General features: G+C 38.0%; 3 protein-coding genes across 4 annotated transcripts in view; 2 read left to right on the forward strand and 1 right to left on the reverse strand.

Moving 5' to 3' along the window:
- The window catches only part of zgc:158766 (uncharacterized protein LOC100009641 homolog), a 30,161-nt gene extending 14,638 nt beyond the window's left edge, over positions 1 to 15,523 (forward strand). The window contains exons 7-24 of one of the 2 annotated variants that reach the window (XM_056762175.1): positions 74 to 160; positions 902 to 1,018; positions 1,109 to 1,207; positions 1,342 to 1,484; positions 1,993 to 2,131; positions 2,262 to 2,384; positions 2,532 to 2,696; positions 3,544 to 4,337; positions 4,411 to 4,660; positions 9,690 to 9,779; positions 9,863 to 10,087; positions 10,283 to 10,453; positions 10,958 to 11,135; positions 11,216 to 11,326; positions 12,133 to 12,372; positions 12,883 to 13,073; positions 14,173 to 14,229; positions 15,217 to 15,523. In XM_056762175.1, coding sequence (XP_056618153.1) covers positions 74 to 160; positions 902 to 1,018; positions 1,109 to 1,207; positions 1,342 to 1,484; positions 1,993 to 2,131; positions 2,262 to 2,384; positions 2,532 to 2,696; positions 3,544 to 4,337; positions 4,411 to 4,660; positions 9,690 to 9,779; positions 9,863 to 10,087; positions 10,283 to 10,453; positions 10,958 to 11,135; positions 11,216 to 11,326; positions 12,133 to 12,372; positions 12,883 to 13,073; positions 14,173 to 14,211 — 3,162 coding nt within the window. In that variant the 3' untranslated portion in view covers positions 14,212 to 14,229; positions 15,217 to 15,523. The remainder of the gene's footprint in view (positions 1 to 73; positions 161 to 901; positions 1,019 to 1,108; positions 1,208 to 1,341; positions 1,485 to 1,992; positions 2,132 to 2,261; positions 2,385 to 2,531; positions 2,697 to 3,543; positions 4,338 to 4,410; positions 4,661 to 9,689; positions 9,780 to 9,862; positions 10,088 to 10,282; positions 10,454 to 10,957; positions 11,136 to 11,215; positions 11,327 to 12,132; positions 12,373 to 12,882; positions 13,074 to 14,172; positions 14,230 to 15,216) is intronic. The other variant, XM_056762176.1, reaches the window with a different exon arrangement.
- A 26-nt stretch (positions 15,524 to 15,549) lies between these two features.
- si:ch211-269k10.4 (uncharacterized protein LOC100150242 homolog) lies at positions 15,550 to 18,874 on the reverse strand. The gene is made up of 6 exons (XM_056762179.1): positions 18,782 to 18,874; positions 17,322 to 17,520; positions 17,121 to 17,240; positions 16,933 to 16,989; positions 16,722 to 16,826; positions 15,550 to 16,334 (listed from the first exon to the last, which is right to left on the reverse strand). Exons 2-6 carry the CDS (start codon positions 17,487 to 17,489, stop codon positions 16,236 to 16,238), a joined length of 549 nt encoding a protein of 182 aa, XP_056618157.1. The 5' UTR covers positions 17,490 to 17,520; positions 18,782 to 18,874; the 3' UTR covers positions 15,550 to 16,235.
- LOC130432687 (B-lymphocyte antigen CD20) lies at positions 18,870 to 21,981 on the forward strand. The gene is made up of 8 exons (XM_056762178.1): positions 18,870 to 19,023; positions 20,004 to 20,171; positions 20,520 to 20,621; positions 20,938 to 20,994; positions 21,089 to 21,166; positions 21,249 to 21,278; positions 21,386 to 21,511; positions 21,597 to 21,981. The coding sequence occupies exons 2-8, from the start codon at positions 20,013 to 20,015 to the stop codon at positions 21,624 to 21,626; spliced, it is 582 nt and encodes a 193-aa protein (XP_056618156.1). The 5' UTR covers positions 18,870 to 19,023; positions 20,004 to 20,012; the 3' UTR covers positions 21,627 to 21,981.
- Positions 21,982 to 22,752: the final 771 nt, after the last annotated feature.

Raw genomic sequence — 22,752 nt, forward strand, 5'->3', positions numbered from 1 at the left:
TAATCCTAAAACTGTGTTATCGTTCATGTGTTTTGGACAGATTGATTTATTCTGTGTATTTTTATTCCTGCAGTCTTCTCTACCAAATGCACTTTACTCTGTTCTATTACTGGTGGACAAAGATGCAGCAGTCAAAGCTGAAAGAGACTTAACAGTTCCAGTGAGTATCTGTCTGTCTGTATGGTAATAAAAACATCATAGGAACCACTCAGAATATCCAAGAACCAGTTTACAAACACAATTCTGACCTTTTAGGAACATCCTTACATCTACCTACATCACCGTCGTAACGCCATAGCAACCACTCAGAATAGCCACATCAACGTAGTAACGCCATAGCAACCACTCAGAATACCCACAGCACCGTAGTAAGGCCATAGCAACCACTCAGAATACCCACAGTAGCGTAGTAACGCCATAGCAACCACTCAAAATGACCACAGCACCGTAGTAACGCCATAGCAACCACTCAGAATACCCACAGTAGCATAGTTACGCCATAGCAACCACTCAGAATACCCACAGTAGCGTAGTTACGCCATAGCAACCACTCAGAATACCCACAGCACCGTAGTAACGCCATAGCAACCACTCAGAATTCCCACATCAACGTAGTTACGCCATAGCAACCACTCAGAATACCCACAGTAGCGTAGTTACACCATAGCAACCACTTAGAATACCCACAGTAGCGTAGTTACGCCATAGCAACCACTCAGAATATCCACAGCACCGTAGTTACACCATAGCAACAATTAAGAATACTGACTAACAATGTCTCATCCAGCTACACTTCAGCCTGTTAGAAGTTCTGTCTTTGTGTGTGTGTTGTTTATTTTGTGGTGTATTAAAAGGTGTTTCTCTTGTATGATGATGTGCTGACTGTGGCTATTCCTCACAGTGTGAAGTCTTGACTTCTCTGAAAGCTCTACAGAAACACATTGATTCTCCTCAACTCACAAGAGATTTCGATGGCACCTTCTCTTATGACCACAGCCACTACATTCATTTCAGACAGGTACACTGAGAAATATTCTGATCCGACTACATCCGACTGGGGTGTAGAAAGACTTTTAATCTTCAAACATTGTGTTTTTTTAATTGGCAGAAAATCGATCCGTTTGCTAACAGCTGCAGTGTGGCGATCGCCTCTCTTCAGAGCTCTATTGAGACGCTAAACAACATCAGCGGTCTGGAGTCATCTGTGGTAATCCTCACTCTGTGTTTCTGTGTGTGATGTTCAGTGGAATATGTATGATTTCTCAGACGGACGCTGCTGATCTCCATTAGTTTTTTGAGAGACTGCAGAATGATTGAAGTTCAGTGTGATATGTTCTGTAGGAGGTGTCAGAGGTCATCAGCCTGCAGAAGAATCTCATGAAGAATATTCTGGAAGATGCTAAACTGAACCGTCTGAGAATGGAGGGTGGGACATTTCTGGCACGCATCAGGAAAGACGATATGTGTGAAAATGAGAACTACAGGTACTGCTGCATGTTTGCTGCGTGTCTACTGCACATTTTTTGCATGTGTGATGCATGTGTGATGCATGTGTGCTACGCAAATAATGCATGTCTACTGCACACCTGCTGCGTGTCTGTTGCGTGTTTGCGCTGCAACGGTTCCATGTATGTTACATATCTGCTATGTGTTTGGTGCTTACCTGTTGCACACTTGTCACTTTGCATTTTTTGCCATGCGTCTGCTGCATGCGTGTTGCTGTTTTTTCCTGCAGCTCTGCTGCGCACCTGACACATGTTTGCTTTGTGCCTGCTGCACATCTGCTGTGTCTGCTGCACGTTTTCTCTTCTGGTCTTATTAGTAACTGTACATGAGTTGATGCAAGTTTTTGCAGTTGCTGTTGATTTCAATAAAATAAAAAAAATTACGTAACCATTGTGTATTTGCGAAAAGATCAAAATGCACATGTACAGCTGATTGTTACAGGAGATGAGAACTGTTGTTTATTGGGATGTTGTGATCTGATTTCAGGGATGCTGTGGATTTGGTCGGCGCTCTTTATAATCAGGTGGATGAAGAGATTCATAAACTGGTGATTCTGTCTAACAGAACCCTACAGCAGCTGGAGAAACTGCTGGAAGAACACTCCATCCACGAGCAACATCAGGAGGTCAGAGACATCACATAACGCAATACTGTCTCTCTCTCTCTCATCTGTAATCTGTTTGTTAGATGAGTTTAATCTGATGAGAGATTGTTGTATGCTCATGTTTCTCTTGATGTTTGAAAACTCTGCTCAGGTTAAGAAATGGTTTTGTGTGGAGAGTGAGAAACATTTGGCTCCTCTGGACTCTTACAATCTCACTTTGAGCTCCATTCAGGACATGAGACAGAATCTCGCCCAGTTCATTCAAGACGCCACAGTAAGTGTCCCTGTTCTCTCTCTGAACAGAACAAGGTTTTTGAATATATTTCTTGAGCTACGTGCAAATGTCATTGTTTCACTTTGATGTTTTATAAGACTCTGATTGGTCATAAATCTAACTAATGTGTTATTGTGATGTTTACAGGAACAGCAGAAGAAAGCTGCGGCATTAATGAAGGATTCGAAAACGTTCTCATCTTCTTCAGATCTGCTTGAGTTCAGAGAACACATCACCTCCATCCTGCAGCGCTGCCAAACACGCAAGAACCACCTGGAGCTCCTGCTCAACCTCTACGAGTTCTATGAATCGGTAAACAATTATACACATCAACAGACGCTAGTGTTTCAGATTCAGATTCATCAAATCTTAAAGAGCCACTGAAGTGCCTTGAGAGCTTCATTTTATTTCATGCATGGAAACAGGAAGTTATAGACGAACATATGAAGTCACTCCTCCCCATTTTAAAATGTCCAGTAGCGTTCAGCTTCCAGACTGGATTCTGAAGTGAAAGTGATGACATTAAACATGTTTCCATATTTCGTCAATGTTTTTAAACACACCAAGTTCAAGCTCATATATTCATATTGATAGATGAAACATTTCCATTATGATTTTAGGTCGTGGGATATCTAATTAAGTCATTTTTATTTTTGTTATACTCAACTTAATATGAAGTTAAACATTTGCAAGTAAAACATCTCTTTATATGTAATACAATTGGCTAAATGGTTAAAGGTCTTCTTTTGATTACTGGTTAAATGTGTTTTTTTTTGTGTAATAATTTACGTAAATTAGCTTTAATTATTTTTTCATGTTAATTTATAAAAAAAATGTATTTGTCATTTTCAAATAGTTTTCATTTGATTTATTTAAGTTTTTTTTCATAAGTTGCTATTTAAGTTTAATTTCTTACTCAATTTTAGTCTAGTTTATTTATTATTAGTTTGTTTTATTATTATTATCTATTGTATATTTGCTTCATTATTCTTATTTATTACCCTTTTTTTTAAATTTCCAGTTAATCATTTTTCTGTAGTGATTTAGCTTAAACCTATTTTAATTTTCTCCATTCCATTCCATTTTTTGAATATTTATTCAGTGAACAGACGCATTTTGTTATTTTTAGTAAACTACAATATTCTTGTCGGTCACACAGGCAAACCAGTGGCTGGTTCATTGTCAGGATTATTTCTGTCAGCTGAGGTTGGATGATGATGCGCTCAGCTTCAGCTCAACGGTTCTGCAGGTTTTGCAGGACTACCACAGCGAAGCCACTAAATTCTCTTTAGACAACTTCAGCACGCTCAACCAGATGGTGTTAAACCTCGACAGCACACGAGAGCTCCGGCAGTGGAACACAGTTTGGCAGAAGTGCCAGCAAACTAAAACGCAACTTGAGGAACTACTGGCCAAGGTTTCTTCTGCCCCCCTGAACCCGAAAGAGTCCAGTTCATCCGAGACTTTGAGTAAACCCGCCGAGACTCTGAACGGATGTGAGCTTCCTTCACTGAACTCCTCTTTTGATTTTGATGAGGTGAAGCCTCATTCTGCCGGCCCGTTCTCTAAAAATCCGATTCCCTTCCCGTTCCTCTCAGAGAGCGGTAAACTCTCGCCGTCGCCATTTGACGACACCGACAGCGACTGCACCGTGGACTCTTCAGCCTCCTGCCACTCTGAGCCGCTTCATTCTCCGGCCACACCTCACCGTAAGCAACCGCTGAAGAAACTCATGAAGACCGTGAGCTACGAGCTGACGCCCCGGGATAAATGTCACACGGATGCAGGTCATCACGGATACACGGGCGTCCTCATCAAAGGTCTGGAGGTGACCAACAACGTGTGCGTGGAGCAGAAACTCCAGAGTCCAGCGCTGATCCGCAGTCACAGTCTGTCATCACCGCCCAGAGTCCACAGCAGACACAGCGATGGAGACATCAAGAGACACAGCAGGTGAGTGATGGACATGAGGATGATGTCACCTCTTTCAGTGGAGATGTTCATTCTTCCCATCTGTGGTTTTCAGTAAAATCCAGCACATCATGGATGAGATGATTTCTACAGAGAGAGAGTACGTCCGCTCTCTCAGATACATCATTGAACATTATTTCCCTGAGATGGAGCGTTTGGATCTGCCGCAGGATCTGCGAGGGAAGCGCGGTATTGTTTTCGGGAATCTGGAGAAGTTGTGTGACTTTCACACTCAGTATTTTCAGAAGGATCTGGAGAGCTGCACTCACTCGCCGCTGTCTGTCAGCGCATGCTTTCTGCGACACGTGAGTTAAATCAGCTTTCATTTACAGCCGTGCAGCAGATTCTACCATGTGGTTATCTTCATATTATTTACATGTTTACGGAGTGTTTTGTTTGTGACTCGAGGAACTGCAGGGAAAAGATCACTGCCGTGTGTGATGATCAGTTTTTAGTTACTGTAATTTAATTACTTTTCCCTTGAAAAACTAAAGTAAGGGATTTTTCTATTTTTTCTGTAATTTAATTACAGTTACTTCTGATGTTATTCAACTAAATACTGTGAAATATAATTTTGATATTCAATTCAATTCAATTCTAGTTTATTTATATAGCGCTTTTCACAATGTGTATTGTTTCAAAGCAGCTTTACAGGGGCAAACAGGAAAAACAGAAAAGTTAAAACACAGCACAGTGCATGGTATTTATACAACGAGTAAGATCATTCTAATAAATAATATCTAATTTCTAAATAAATAAATAAATAAATGAATGAATGCAGTCTCCCGGTGAGCAGGCCAACACTGCCCTGCTGTGGCGAGGAACCCAAACTCCAATGATTGATTAATGGAGAAAAAAACCTCGGGAGAAACCAGGCTCAACCGGGAGGGCCAGATCCCCTCTGACGTGTCATAGCTGCACTCAGACTGCTGACGTGTGGTTTAGGTTTAGCATTTAATACCAAATATTGTAACTTCAGCATTAATAAGACAAATAGTCCGTCTTTGCTCTTGGTTGGGGATGTAGTGGTCTGAGCTGGGATGGTCCGATGGTCATATTTCTCTTGGCAGCTGGTGGAATTGCCTTAGATGGAGCTGGGATGGTCAGTCAGTCTGCAGCTGTATCTGGTGTAATCTCAAATTGGGGATGGGCATCTGTCGGTCGTCTGGACATGGTGGAACTTCTTCCTACCTCGGGATGGGCATCCCGAGGCAGAGGCGGAAAGAGAATAAAGAGAATAATTAGCGTAGCTGCTATTCATTAACTATGCATTAAGTGAAAGCTTGGCTGAAAGATGTGTCTTTAATCTAGATTTAAATTGGGAGAGTGTGTCTGACCCTCGAATAGTATCAGGAAGGCTATTCCAGTGTTTAGGTGCTACGTATGAGAAAGCTCGTCCACCTTTGGTGGATTTTGTTATTCTAGGTGTTGTCAAAAGTCCTAAATTTTGAGATCTCAGCGAGCGTGATGGGTTGTAACGTGATAAAAGCTCGGTAAAGTAAGTAGGTGCTAAACCGTTCAGGGCTTTGTAAGTAATTAAAATAATTTTAAAATCAATGCGATACTTAATGGGTAGCCAGTGAAGCGATGATAAAACTGGGGTTATGTGATCGTATTTTCTTGACCTAGTAAGAACTCTGGCAGCTGCATTCTGAACTAACTGTAGTTTGTTTATCGATGATACAGGACAACCACTAAGTAGAGCATTACAATAGTCAAGCCGTGAGGTCACAAATGCATGAATAAGCTTTTCTGCGTCTGCAACACATAAACTATTTCGTAATTTGGCAACATTTCTAAGGTGGAAGAAGGCTGTTTTTGTGATATTTGAGATGTGATTTTTAAATGACAGGTTGTCGTCTAATATAACGCCTAGGTCTTTAACTGTATTTGTTGGAGTAACAGTGCAGCTTTCAATTTGCAGGCTGTAATCGGAGATATTCTGTTTACTTGATTTTGGTGCTATAAGTAATATTTCTGTTTTGCTAGAGTTTAAGAGGAGGAAATTACTAGTCATCCAATGTTTTATGTCCTCGATGCACTCTGCCAGTTTGGATAGCTTAAAGGAATCATCTGGTCTTAATGAGATATATAGCCGAGTATCATCTGCATAACAGTGGAAGCTAATTCCATGTTTTCTAATAATATTGCCGAGGGGCAGCATGTATATGGAGAAAAGCAAGGGTCCTAAAACCGATCCCTGAGGTAGTCCATAATTGACTTGCGTAAGATTTGACGATTTCCCATTTAAATGGACGTATTGATATCAGTCTGTTAAGTAAGATTTGAACCATTGTAGTGCCTGTCCCTGAATACCGATATAATGGTGTAAACGATCTATTAGTATTTTATGGTCTACAGTATCGAAAGCAGCACTAAGGTCAAGCAGGACTAATAGTGAGATGTTACCTTTATCTGAAGCAGTAAGAAGGTCATTTGTAATTCTAACGAGAGCAGTTTCAGTGCTGTGATGCGGTCTAAAGCCAGACTGAAACTTTTCGTGCATGTCATTATTTTGTAGGAAGGTACACAGTTGAGTTGACACTACTTTTTCTAGTATTTTAGACAAGTACGGGAGATTTGAAATCGGTCTATAGCTTCCAAGTTCATTTGGGTCTAAATTTGTTTTTTTGATAAGAGGCTTAATTAGAGCCAGCTTAAAGGGTCCTGGGACATGTCCTAGATTAATAGACGAGTTGATTATGTTACAAATGGGCTCAATTACAGCAGGTAGTAACTCTTTTAATAAAGCAGTCGGAATGGGGTCTAATAAGCATGTCGTTGGTTTGGATGTTGCAATAAGTTTAATTAAATCTTCCTGATTTATAGGAGAAAAACACTCTAGCTTTTCTTTTTGGGTGACGGTTGAAACTAATTCTTCCGACAAACTTGGAGGTTTGGTTTTAGCTATGTTGTCTCGTATTATTTCGATTTTCTCGGTAAAAAAATTCATGAATTCATTGCTACCAAGGTGCGGCGGAATACCCAGGTCAGGTGGAGTCTGTTTGTTTGTTAATTTAGCAATTGTACTAAATAAAAACCTTGGATTGTTTTTGTTATTTTCTATGAGGTTACGGAAGTGCTCGGCTTTTGCTGCTTTTAGTTCCTTTTTGTAACAGCTTGTACTCTCTTTCCATGCAATTTTAAAGACCTCCAATTGGGTTTGTTTCCATTTTCGCTCCAGTTTACGCGTTTCTCTTTTTAGGGCGCGAGTGGTGTTATTATACCATGGTGCTATGTTCTTTTCATTTATCCTTTTTGACTTCATAGGTGCGACCGCTTCTAATGTATTAGAGAAAATAGTGCCCATGTTGCTGGTCATGTCATCGAGCAATTTTATATTCGTTGGAAAGGTTATTAGAGAAGTCAGATCTGGCAAGTTCTTTACGAAACTATCTTTAGTAGTTGAGGTGATTGTTCTACCCTGTCGATAACGAGATATACAACTGATTTCTGCAGTGCGCAGTGTAAATGTTATAAGATGGTGATCGGAAACATCGTCGCTTTGAGGTATAATATCGATATTGGTTAGATCGGCTCCTTGAGATATAATCAAGTCTAGGGTATGATTAAGGCGATGAGTAGGTCTATTGATGTATTGTGTTACACCACAAGAGTCTAGTAGTTCTTTAAACGCCACAGCTAATGGATCGTTAGCACTGTCTACGTGGATATTAAAATCTCCAACAATCAGTACTTTATCGACGTTAACCAATAGATCCGATAAGAAGTCTGCGAACTCTATCAGAAAATTAGTGTAAGGCCCAGGGGGTCTATACACAGTAACCAATGTAAGAGAGACCAATGATTTTTTACTTTTGTTTGGAACTGTTATGTTCAACGCAAGCATTTCAAATGATTTAAATGTATGCATTGTTCTCCGAGTAACGGTAAGAAAGTCTCTAAAGATTGTTGCGACACCACCACCTCGACCAACCGGACGTGGCTCATGAATATAACCGTAGCTTGGAGGAGTAGACTCATTTAGACCAAAATAATCATTTGGCTTAAGCCAGGTTTCAGTGAGGCAAAGTATATCAAAACTGTTGTCTGTGATCATTTCATTTACAATAACTGCTTTTGGATTTAGTGATCTAACATTAAGTAGCCCAAACTTTAGGCGTTGCTTTTGCTCATTAAATATATTGTCTTTTGGTTTAATCATGATAAGATTTTTTCTCTGACTTTTAACCAATGATATCATTTCCACTATTGAATATAAGTCTAACTGTAAAATGTATGCTTTAATGTATCCTTCTCACATTTGTATACTTCTTTGCTCAGTCAATAAGATTCATTTCTGAAGTGATTTGTTATTTATTTGAATGAATGTTTCAATTCTAATCAAGGTTGATGTAAGATATAGAAAGTCATTAGTAATAAGTAATGAAATACTTTTTGTAGAGAGTCATTTGTACAGTAATCTAATTACACTATTGAATATGTCGTTAGTAAAGAGTCATTAATTACTTTATCAGAGTAACTTACCAACTCTGGTGATGATAAACGTTCATTTGTTATCAAAATTTAAATTTTTGTTGGTCAATCTGGTATTAATATTGCTGTAATTTCCACACAAAAAATATGATAAATTATATATATATTAGTTTACTAAAATGACAACTTTGAAAGCATTTCTGTTTACTCAAATCAATTAAAATATTGGCCTTAAATGATTGGAGAAAAAGATAAACTAATGAAAAATCTAAATGATACAAAATAAGTTTAAGCACTAAGATTAAACTAATAAAGAAAACGAAAAGTAAAATTAGTTCATCTTTTATAGCAACATAAAAAATAATCAAATCAATAATAAAATGACAAAAGCATGTAACAAAGTTGCTACATATTTACCTAAAATTAATATGAAAAAAAATTAAAACTTATAACTCAATGTTAAAAACTTAATGTATAGACCACTTTAGCACAAACAATGCCGATCCAGCAACTTGCTGTGTCAGAAACAAACATTTGAACAGTATACAACCGACAGAACTCAATTACAAAGCTAAACAGAACTGTTTTAGATTTAATTTTATGTATACAATTAATAGAATCAAAATAAAAAATGAAACCGGAAGTGCTTCTGGACCAGTGTTGACATCTTCCAAAGTGGTCTATATTTTCATTCTTTTTTGTTTATAAATGTAACGAAGCCTTTTGTTAATGTTTAAAAACATATTGTATAATAAAATACATAAATGGAAAAATAAACTTTAACTAAAATGAATGCACACATTTACAAATCAGCATAATATTCTTATAGGAAAATCGAAACGCCAAGAAAAGTGCAATAAAAACCTCTGACATTTTCTTGATTTTACCCTTGGGCAGGAGGAACAGTTTGGCATGTACTCCCTCTACAGCAAAAACAAACCTCGATCAGATGCCCTGCTAACCAGTCACGGCAACAGTTTCTTTAAGGTGAGCCGCATCATTTCCTGTCCAGACGTGTACACGAACACCGAATGTGAAGTTCACACCTGCTGTGAATGTGTCTTCATCAGAATAAACAGTTGGAGTTGGGTGATAAGATGGATCTGGCGTCTTACCTGCTGAAGCCCATTCAGAGGATGAGTAAATACGCCCTCCTGCTGAAAGATCTCATTAAAGAATGCGACCAATCACACGAGCAGGACCTCGCTGACCTCAGAACGGCTGAAGAGATGGTCAAATTCCAGCTGCGCCACGGCAACGACCTGCTGGCCATGGATGCCATCCGTGGATGTGATGTAGGTGGAGTCTGAGATCTCTTGTAGCTCAAGAAATTTGAATCCTAGAAGAAATATCTGAGACACAGACAAGACTCAAAGGAAAATAATTGATAAAGTTAAACATCATCTTGGGTTTTTGAGCTTGTTGCAATGCATCGTGGGAAGGTTTGGAAAATTAGATATGTTAACAGTCTGACGTTGTGTTTTTCTCAGGTGAATCTGAAGGAACAGGGACAGCTCAGATGTCAAGATGAGTTCATCGTCTGGTGCGGACGGAAGAAAAACCTCCGTCACGTATTCCTGTTCGAGGACCTCATCCTCTTCAGCAAGACCAAAAAGATAGAAGGAGGATATGACATCTACATCTACAAGCAGTCCTTCAAGGTGCAGAGCCATCAGTTTAACACACAGATTCTGTTATCGTGCGTGTCCGTCATTAGCCCTTTTCACACAGCAATGCTGGAAATTTACTGGTAAAGTCATTCACGTAAATTTATATTAAATACACAAATGTGCTGTTCACACAAGCAATGACATTCTCTTAATTTAACAGTAAGACAGCATCAGTCCTTTTCTCTCGTAATTTTACTTCTTTCTCTACACATCCCAACTTTGTGGTACAACAGGGAGAAAAGAACCGCAAGAGCGATGCTAAAGATAAGCACTTTATGTGTGTAAATGCTCTTAACGGTAATCTTAATTCTTCGTTCACACGTCGGCACTTACTGGAATTTGACGGTCACGTTACTACTTCTATTACTGGGAATTTGGGAGTACCGATTTAGTGTAAAGGTCCTGTTCACACATGATCTGTTAACTGCGATTTTCTTGCAATTTACCAGTAAAGACTGTAAATGTGAAAGTTACTAATGTGAGGTATCTCTACAGACGGCTGAGATTGGAATGACGGAGAATGTGGGCAGCAGCGGACTGAGGTTTGAGATCTGGTTCCGGCGACGGAAGTCTCAGGACACCTTCATCCTTCAGGCCTGTTCTGGAGACGTGAAGGCTGTGTGGACCGCCGTGATCGGAAAAATCCTGTGGAGACAGGCCTTACGCAACCGAGGTGAGCGCTTCTCACATCTGAGCCTTGCGCTTAATGAATCCGTCGTCTCGTGTCTTACGTCCGTACGCTTTTCTTTTCAGAGTTGAGAATGCAGGAGATGGTTTCTATGGGAATTGGAAACAAGCCGTTTATGGACATTAAACCCAGCGACTCGGCCATCAGCGATCGGGCTGTGGACTACATTACGAAAGGTGAGATGTCTTCATGAGCGAGGCATCATCGTGTTTGTGTAGAAATGAACTTGCATGACGTGACGTCCTTTCTGTCACCAGCAAAATCAAACAAAGACAGACATCAGCTCAGCCAATGGTGTGTGTTTGGGGGTGGCACCACCTTCTGTATTCTGTAGTTCTGTTTGGTGCAGAAATCACACGCCGGCCCTTTAAGGAAGAGACGTTTCATGGGGGATTTACATGACATATTCAAGTAAAAACTTTTGTGCATTTTGGTTGTTCATTTACACGACAGCGTTATTGGGAAAACTTTTGAAAACTTTTTTTGTACGTTGTTGTGTAGATGTAAAAAATGTATGGAAAAGTAAGGTTTTTTTAGAATAATTTTTAAAGAATTAGAGCAGAGATGGTGTGAGATTGCGGTGTGTTTTCAGAAAGTTAAAGCGGCTGTGGCGAGTGGTGAAATGACCTTCATCTGCAGTTATCTGCTGTATGAATCTCATATGATGTTTCGGGTGCTTGTGTGACTTCATTTTCTCATCCGTGTCATTTTCACAACTCGTGTCTATGTGAGAAGCATTTGAACTTTATGATTCACATCTGATGAATGTGTCGGGCATCACAGACCTCCAGCAGGAAACTGTCCTAGGACGACAAATATGATTTTTATCTGATCAGGTCTCTTCCCATTATAAACAGAGAGATGTTCAGCATTGACTGATATATCTCAAACCGATCAAATGAATCTCTGGATTGAATGCGCTGGGACTTGTTATGGTGATGATAAATGTAAATGAGGTGATTTCTCTATTGTGTGTTTTTAGAGTCGAGGATGAGGGCGTCTGTAGCCGTGTCGTCCTTCGATCACTCCACGCCGTTTAAGAGACCTCACTCCACCATCTCTAACAGCAGCTCGTCTTCATCCAGCAGTCAGTCTTCATCATCGCTGCTGGGATCTCTCAATCTACACCTGTACCCCTCACACCCGTCTCTCTCTCACTGGCCGTACGACTGCATCGAAGAGGACGAGCTGGAGCACGATTCCACCGCACACACGTCTATGAGTGAGTCTGACTGCGCTTCAGCTCTCAAAAAAACACTTGTGTACACTTCTGCACAGATATGATCAAGGCCGAGACGTTGCGTGTGTGAGCGTGTGACTGTGTGTGTGAGCAGAACATCTATGTGAACGGCAGTAATTGAGACAGGAAGTGTCAAACAGGAAGTGGGCCTCTCTCACTCTGCCGCTGTTTGTTTGGTCTAATAGACGCCTTGGAAACTCCGCGCAGAGACCAGAGGGGCCAATTGGGTGTGTGCGACAAATAAAAAAACAATGAAGAGAGAGAGTAACCTTCACCTAATAACTGAAAATACACAAAAACTGCGGTGAAATGATTATTTCCACAGAAAGAAAGTGAACGACTTGTCGAGACTTAATTCCCAACATTCTCCTCCAAATCTTCTTTTTATAAAAGAGAGCATTCAGGTTTTTCTTTATTTACACTGAAGCATCTGAGCACTTACCCTTTAAACATGTTAGAGTGAATTCTGAACATCTGATTCTCCGTCTCTAGTCTCGGAGAACGCAGACTCTTCCAGCTCGGTCCAGCATCACCCTTCCGTCGCCATGGAGACTTGCGGCAGCGATGCGGGATCTTACCTCTCCTCTCCGACGCCCTCCCCGTCTCCACCTAAAGTCACCACATCCATCCTGTACCACAAAGAGCCGGAGCTCCCGTCTCAAACCAGCAACTTCATCACAGCTGTGAGTTCTCATTAAACTAAACTGTGATCATCACATTAGAATTTAACCCATTCAAAAATGAGCTCACAGCACGAGACGTGTCAACATTGGGTGGGAAAGTGTGATAAAATCCTGTTGATTTGCACTGAAGGAGAATCTAAAGATCAAACCTCTACACCAAGTCATCATATCATCACCTTGGCAACCTCTCAGGAAACCCTAGCAACACCTTAGCAACCACCCATCAATCCCCTAGCCACCACTTACAATACAGAAGACTCCAGGCCCGGACTGGCCAACGGGAGAACGGGGATGATTCCCGGTGACCTGTTGACTGATTTGGCCTTCTCCCAGCCAGCAGTGGCATTTTTAACAGACAAATGTCCATAGCATGTTATTGTAGCGCAAACTTACGTCGCTCGCATGCGGATTTCTTTTGCTCTCGCTCAAAACTGCACGAGTGCTGCTTATGCCCAGGGCATCAAAAGCCACGTGCCCAATTTTGTGCAAGAGCAAAAGAAATGCAGGTAATTTCAACAAAATGACATGCACGTTTCTAACGTCATTAGCATTTAAAGGGAAAACAGTTAGATTATTGACAGCATGATGCAATTCTTTCTCTAAACACAAACAATTTAAGATTGTAATCTTTATTTGTTGTTTTATTATAAAACCTAAAGATCGAATGGATCTTCAGTTTAAGATAGACTTGTGACATAAATGATTTAAACGTGCCTTTGCGGTTTGGCAGCATGATCAATTTTAATATTTGTTTTTCACAATCCAAACTGTATTTATTTTGCTCATAAACGATGCACCTTCAGTTTAATTTAGCATTGATGGTGCATTGTGTGACGATAACAAGGCATTCTACATGTAATAGAAAATGTATTTGTGCTTTATATATGGGGTTTGCGGCCTGGATTGGTCTGGGATTTCCCGGCCTGAATTTGTGTCCTAGTCCAGTCCTGGAAGACTCAGTATTTGTGCAACACCCTAGCAACCATTCATAACGACAACCAACAATCAGCTGAAACACATTTTCTTTAGGATTAGTTTCCGTTTCATCCTCAATTTGATCTTACTATAGATTTTCTCCTGTGTGGCTTTGTTTTAGCAGAGCAGGATGTGTCGCTCAGTGTTCTCCACTCTGGTCTGAATCAAAGGGTTTAGATCAGTAAGTAACGTGTCTAAGGTGTGAACGCATGAGTCGGTGACGGGGCTTAAATCTTACGCTTGTTGTCGGGGTAGCATGTGTTTGTTATGACTTAAAGGAAAATATGGGTTCTTATTAACCTGCTGTCTGTGTCGAGCATCATTTCTGATTCACTTCATCTCACTTTTAAATAGAAGCGCAACAGGTTTATTTCATTTATGTTTGCTATCTGAACTGTGAAGTGTAAAGTGAAATGATGTGGAATGACGTTCCTGACAGTGAACTGAGTTGAAATTGTCAGCGTGGACACAAACACAGACATGACAGTGAAAATAACCCATAATATTCCTTTAAAGGGACGAACCATTGCATCTGTGATGGTCAGGCAATACAATGCATGTTTGCAATCCAGTGTGTTCAGTCTGTTTTTATACAAAATATATATACAAAAAACTTTAATACAGACACTGATTCTTCTAATCATAGAATGACCAAAAACATTTTTATTTTTAAATATAATTTAGTATTAAAGAGATAATGCATCTGGAAGTAAATACAAGACTATTGTGTAATTTAATTTAATCTTTTGTAAATATAATCTCATACGTGTTATAGATCGTATATTTACATATTTATATTCTACAAAAAATAAATGGTGATTTATATATTATCAATAAATATAACGATCTATGTTCGTTGGGAAGTCTGGGAAGAAAATATAACTGCACAAACATTATAGTTTCAGTCATTTCAAAAATAAAATATTTAATTTAAAGAGACAGTTCACCTAAAAATTCTGTCATCATTTACTCACCCTTAGATTGTTCCAAACCTGTATATATGTCTTTCTTTTGCTGAACACACAGATAGAAATTTGGAAGAATGTCAGATCTCACCCCCTGTTTACTGCCATAGTAGGGAAATCAATACTACAGTAGTCAGTGAGGGGTGAGATTTTTTTGGTTTTGATATTCATTACTGATAATTATTTTCTTGTCAACTTCACAGCTGTGAATTTGCTGTGGGCTGTTGGACACAGAAGATCAGAAGTGTACGTGGATGGGCGGAGCTCTCGATCACTATATGAGTCATGTGACACACAAGAAATTCAGCATTTGCACATGAATGTTGAATATGAATCGTGAGCGTCTCATGGCAGCTGGTGGTCTTGGATTTAAATCGTTTTAAATAGTGTTTGTTTGTATGTACATGTACAGAGATGTTGGTTGTGAGTTTATTCCTCATGTTGTTTTTACACAGTAATGCTGATTTGTACAAATAGTTCAATGATTTGAGTTCTTGCACTACTAATAAAATTCATTGAGGATTACAATTTTGTTGAAATTTCATTTTTTATTGACAATTGAAAAAAATAAACTGCGGGTGAATTCTGACATCTAAGACATTTATATCAGGCGTCCTCAATACATTAATACTGTAAAATAATAAACATTATTAATAAATGAATAAACAGATGTATACTAAAATAAAAACATATTTATACAGAATATTTCAGTGCAATGCAAAACGTTACATCAAAACGTTACACAAAATATGCAAGTGGACAAACCTACATTTAATAAAACCATTATAGCTGCAAGCTGAAAATATTGGGTCTCAGGCACTATTTAACACAACAAGTAAACACAAGTCACAAAAAAAACAATTTATTGATCAATATTACTGATCAATGCTTTTGATATTCCTAAGAATCTTGTTTGAATGGTAAAAGTTTCTCATCTTCAGTTCTTCAGTCATTACGCTGAAATGTTCTTTTAGATGTTCTCAGAACAGAACTTCTGTTCCGATTTAGTCAGAAAAAGCTTAAGAGGAGGAATTGATCATGATTGTTCCAGCATCTATTGTCACACACACTGCACTTCTGCTTTTTTACTTCTTTAATTCTATTAAGATCTGACAGAAAACCTTCCGTGAGCAAGCGTTGGACATATTTAGAAATCACAGAAGATGATGCAGATATCTCCAGGAACGGCTGAATGATTGACAGAATGATTGAAGGTCAATGATCAATGTTTCTGATTCTGTTTCTCTCTGTGAATGAGCAAAATCAGAACCGCAGCGATGATCATGTCCATCAGCGTCACACACAACACCATGACCTCCATCTGTACAACACACAAACGTGTGTCATATATTTTAGATAGAGGTCTGTTAAGATAGATTAACTTAAATACATACTTAAAAAATGACAGCACTTTACATTCACTAAATTAACCTTACAATGAGAAATACATTATAGCCACATTTGTTAATCTTTTTATTTAACTTTATTGCTTATCTACTAACAGATACACCTTTTGGTTTGAAATGTGTTAAATTAGCCATAACTAAGATTACCAAATGCTGCAATTGTTCATTGATTGCTTATGTTAACTAATGCATTAGGCAATGTAAGCAAAAACAAGGTATGAATAAAATAAATAATACTGTAAGAATAAGTATAAAGCATTATTGTTCATAGATACAGAATAATTCAGAGTTATTAAAAATACCTTATAATGAATTTCATATGAGCTGTTTGTACCAAGATCAATAGATAACAGGATCACTCCAACCGCAGAAACAATCAAACATCCAATATTGGCGACGAAACACGTCTGAAACAAATCAACTGATGGTTACTTGTAAAAAATACATGTAGTTATGAAAAATATTTATTTGTGCGTGTGCATGTACACATTTGTTTGAATAATATTCACTAACTTTTAGAAGTTCTGGGTGGCGGTACAGAACATTACACAAGATTCCTGTAAAAATAAACTGCAAATAAAAATGAGAGTGCATCTTTTAAATGTTTTATATATTTGTGTATTTCTAAAATGCGTCACAAAGGCATTCATTAATAATTCAAATCTCTGCACTTTTCCAAAATGTCACAACATGCAGCTCACCAGTATTCCAGTAACGATGGGAACTCTGAATAAAGTCAGAAAGATAGAATGCATTTCAACAGACGCTGCAAACACGACTCCTATTCCCACACTCAAGATTCCACTGGAGGCCTGAACAGCCTGAAGACACACAAGCATTTACAATCACACACATAACACAACACAACACAACACAATGAGTGATGTTTGAAGGTGTCGTACGGCACAGCTCGCCGGTCCCTTCTTCAGAAAGTTGTGCAGAACCGGTTTGATTCCAGGTAGAGGTTCACTGGCGCGATAATACTTCACCAACGGCTGGTGATCTGAACGTCTGCCGTCTGCAGAATCCTCGTGATGCTGAACATCCATCTCAATATGTGCGCTGGCCATCTGAAGTGATGGAACGATTCTCTGAAAATATCTACAAACCACAAACATATCAGACAAACTAAACTGGTCAACCTATTTCCCTCAATGTTCTATTTCTACAAGGTTCTCTCTGGACCGGTATGCTTCCATAAAGAATCATCCACACAAACTTTCTGTTGCATAAACGTTTCATTGCAGAAGAAGATTCTTTACACTTTTGAAAAGTAAGAAAACTTGAGGAAAAATCTAGTTCTTTTATGTGGTTCTTCTGCATCACATACTGTACCTTTATTGTCAAGAGTGTACAGATCATCTATGTTATGTTGACATGGTTTATTTTTTAGACAAGAAAATGTGTGTCTGCTTGCATGAACTGACTGAAAACAAAATGCTTTGAACCCACAGTTGGGAATGAACAAACTCATCAGCAGGTTTAAATGAATCCACAGAATTAATGTTTAACCAATCATAAGTCAAAACTATTTTAGATTGTGATCATCTGGAATGATAAGGAAACATTAAACTGGACAGTTTTAATAGAAAACTTCGAAAACATAAGTTTGGTGAAACTAAATATTGAGGACCTGTGAATTGGTGGTAGATTTAAAGAAGTGAATTCAAAGGATTGGAAATATTGACTCCAAATACTCTTTGTAGCCGCAAAATAAGCTATTACTGTAAATTGGCTCAAGAAAGAACCACCAACCTACAGTAAATGGTTTTCTTTACTTAGAGAAATATAGAAAAAATTACACATGCTCTTAGAATGCAGCAGGTCCTATTTCCAAAAAAGATGTGCTCCTTGGTCGGTCATAATTGCTTTAGAATGGGATTAAGGTCAAGATATATTTCAAATATGACTCCTCTCCTTTTGGTTAGAATTTTGTTGGTTTAATTAACCATTCCGTTTTCAACCCAGGAAACGGAAGAATTTATTCACTTATTTGTGCAGTTTTTTATTTTTTTTTAATATTACTTTTGTTTAAAACAAGTTTGTTAGTGAATTTAGCAAGACTGTAACCTAAAGCATGAAAACATGTGATCCAGGTCTGGGTTTGTTACTAAAGAAATACTGTAAAAATGATAACAAGAATGATAAAAATTGAGTCGTGATAAATGACATTTGGTTTGCGCATCTTGGTTTGAAATGCTTTCAAAGTTCTTGATTCTCCAAAGCATTACTAGTTTACATTTCATTAATACTTTAAATTGAAACACATATCTCAATCATTGTAAAACTATATTAAAGCATATCATTCTCAGTATATTTATATATATATATTAGGATAAATATGATTTTATAAGTGTCTTACCGGCAGTGTCTGTCTTCCGTATTTCACATAAGTGAAGATTGAGCTTCATGAGCTGGTGGGTGTTTATCTGGTACACAACAAGTTACACTGTCATGTGGTCGGCCAAAAAATAGGAACCTGTGAGAGTTTGATGAGGACAGCAGTTTGAGCTGCGCTGCTTCTCACAGGAACTTCTGCAATCAAACACAGTCCAGTCCAGTCTGAAACACACTTCATATCTATAGACATAACAAATCCAGAAGGTAAGACCTTTATTTATATTTACATTTAGTCATTTAGCAGATGCTTTTATCCAAAACGACTTAAAACAGGGAAGCAATTAAAACAACTTAAGGACAACAAAAAGCTTCAGTTTCATTTTTAGCTACTTCTCAAACATATATTTATATATTATAATAACACTTCAACTTAGTAATTGAATAAAATTGGCAAAAAAGTTTACGTTTATACAGGATACCTTTATGTCTTTCTGACTTAGTTGTGTCTAAATACAGTCTACTAAATACAGTTTTAGATGTGTTCTTATAAACTCTCATGTTCAAGTTTACATAACGGGTTCAGCTTTGAGGTGAAAGCTGATCTTCTTTATACACAGATTAAAGGAATTTACTTAAAAGTATATTTTCATAATAAACATTAAGAATTTGGTAACATCAACACATTCTTTCTATATGGTCATCTGGACACAATATGAACACGTTAAAAGAATGAGATACGGTGTATATGAACATATTTGATGTTTTAAGATTATAATATTTATATAATATTTCACCTGCACTATTTAATAACTTTTGTGTTTGATCTTTGCTTTTAAAACTTGAGAATTTTAGTCTGATTTAGTCAGTTCTGTAGAAAAAAGCACTTTCAATGTTAAACATCATTTTCTGAATCTAGATTACGACCCGTAACTGAATCTGTATGAGTGCGTCAGGTTGTGTGGTTTGTCTCGACATGATTAAAATCGATGTTATTAGAGGAAGGCAACAATCATCAAACCTGAATTTAATACAACTCACCTCACCAGCTGAATTTATCACAAATATACACAAAATATGACACAAATATTTCCATCACAATTGACATATTTTAAATATAGCTTTTATTTTATTATTTTGTATCCATAAGGACACCTTTGCCATGATCTTCTGGAGTGTTTCAGATCTGCACTATGTGTCATTCAGTACAATTTTGTGAGATATTCCTTCTCTTCTTTTAAACACAGTTTGAACAAATGCGCTACACATTTAAGCCGGATGACTGTATGGTCATCACCATCCCGCTGGGAAGCCTTCGAAATGTTGGAGATGGTCAGCTGATGCCGGAGAAATTCACCTGCGTCTTCAAAGATGCTTACAAAGTTTTTCTCAGAGGACGGCCTAAGGAACTGGGGGTAAAACATCACAAACGTCTTTAGGCTTTAGATACAGCACGGTACAAACATCTGACACCAGTGAAAATGCTTTTATTTTACATTTGCACATTTCTATAATCTTCTCCATAACATTCTCAACAGCACAAATAAAGTAAAAGGTTCATGTACATCATTCTGTACTTAATATCTTTGCATTTGGTTTCTCCGCCTTTGGATTTAATGACACTGCAGAAATATGACTTCTTTCAGCTTTTCCATCTTTTGCATTTCTACAGACGAAAATAAGCTAATGACTGAACAAATCCAAGATTGTGAAAGTGTTGTCAGTTGTGAGTTGTGTACTGTAAGGTCTGAATTGTGTTGCAGGTGGCTCAGTTCTTCATCGGTGTGTTTATTATTTGTGTTGGCGTCCTCATCCCACATAGACATTATTCTCCTATTTTATTCTTCACCTTACCCAGCGCTCTGGTGAGAACACATCTTATCATGTTCCAATACACACACACAATGACAAAATCATGATTGCACTTTATTTCACAGTACTTGTACCTATAGTGTCCTTACAGTGTACTTGACATGGTATAAGTTTAGCTTTAATAGGTAGGTTCAGTGTAAGTACCTAGTTATTACCATATTTACTGTAATAAATACACATGCAGTATTTGCTACAAACATCCTTCACAGAGCACATGAAGCCTGTGTGTTTGTTTTCAGAGAGGAAATTCACTGATGCAATTTGTGTTTCTCGTGGATTTGGTTTGAAAAACAGATTTTTGTCTTTTAGTTTATTGTGGGAGGAGTTCTGACATGTGCCGCTGGAAGTTCTCCCATCATGCCTGTGGTGTGTGTTCACATTACAAACACTCTTCACAACGGCTTGTTTTCCTCACACTGAACGCTCAATTAAATTCTTTGTGTTGTTGTTTTTCTGAAAGGTCAAGCTGTCGTTTATATTCAACATTCTGAGTCTCTTCTGGGCTCTCATTGGTCTGGTTTTCTGCACAATGACACTGGTAATACAACACTTCTTCACCTACACATGACTTATATAAGGCCTCAAGTGTACATTCATTCTTTCTTTATCTATTTTTACAGGGGGGCATAAGATATTATTCAGAGCCAGAGGTACAGTTTTTATGTTTATTTTGTCCATCAAGCAAACATTCACATACACAGATGTTTATTGTGAGTCAGACATTGCAGGCTTTATTTGAGAATATGTTCATATTTAGGAGCATAACATGTACAGCGGGCTGACGGTGGTGGTGTGCGTACTGCATGGAGTGGAGTTGATTCTGGCTCTTGTGTTGCTCTTCTGGGGCAGTAAAGCCGTGTGCAGACCTCATTTCAATACTCTGGTAAATGATTTTGGCTTGAAAATACAAACTGATGTTTGAAAACACATCTGAGCATATATAAACTCTGAGCTCTGTTTCATTACAGCCCTTGATCACTATCAAGCAGGACGAATGAAAGGATGTTTGTGAATCTTAAGAAGAACATTTCAGAATGAACTCTTTGTTTTATTACATTTTCTTCATGAGTTCATTCAGCAGAGTGTTTCACTGGCATTGAGCGGGTAGTGCCAAGCTCACGGGTTTAATTCCCAGGGAATGTGTGAAATGAATGTATAGTTTGAACGTGCTGTAAATGCACAAATGTATTTCTATCTTTGTCATTATATAATGTGTAATTCAATTAAAAGTGCTTTATCATCTGTTTGTGTGATACTGAAACTTTGCTCTTTTAAAATGTACATTTACTGTATTTGTATATCGAGCATTATGAACATTAAAATCTATATCAGTGTTTATCTGAGCCGCACACGTCATATCATTTCTATCTGTGGTTTATTTTTGCAGGGTTTTAGTGCCTCCTTTATTCCCTAGAACATATTAGTTTGAATAAGATTATAATTTGTGTACTAGTCTATTAGTACAGGATGGTATTTTACATTATATATAGAAATGTTCTTTGTCAATGTAAGAGCCTAATAATTGTCTGTCTGAAAAAGACCTTCAGCTTCTTTGATTCTCACGGTTTCTTACATTTACATTTTTCAAGTTCACACTTCTTTTAATAAATGACCATCTTTTAAAATGTGCAAAATATTTGTATATTTTAGGTTTAGTAGAATGTAAACACTTAATGTGATAAACTGTGCCTGGACGAGTGGTCTTGCTTTCTATCCATGTGGGGACGAAATGTAAAGCCTGAGATCATTTCTGTGTATATCACACGAGGGAAATTGAGTCTTAAACAAACTAATGTGAAAATGTAAAAATGCAGAATGTTTCGTGTTTGAGGGTCTGTTTAGGTCTGCGGTTAGAGATGCCAGCAGCTCAGCTTAAAAAGTATATAAAGAAGTCTAAGTGTGAAAACCAGAGGAAGTGACTTGAGTCCTACCCTATGTAGGCTACTATAAACTCCAACACTATGCGAGGCATTTTTTGTGGAAGTATATATAAATACTCTCACATATGTAAAATGTGTCTGCACATTTTTGTGCCCCTGGAAATAAATGATGAGCCTTATTTATCAGTAACATCTCTCTCTCTATTCCCCTCACACAACAGTGCTGTGTGTGGGTTTGACTTAA

The sequence above is a fragment of the Triplophysa dalaica genome, chromosome 12, assembly GCF_015846415.1.
Source record: "Triplophysa dalaica isolate WHDGS20190420 chromosome 12, ASM1584641v1, whole genome shotgun sequence".
NCBI lineage: Eukaryota > Metazoa > Chordata > Actinopteri > Cypriniformes > Nemacheilidae > Triplophysa > Triplophysa dalaica.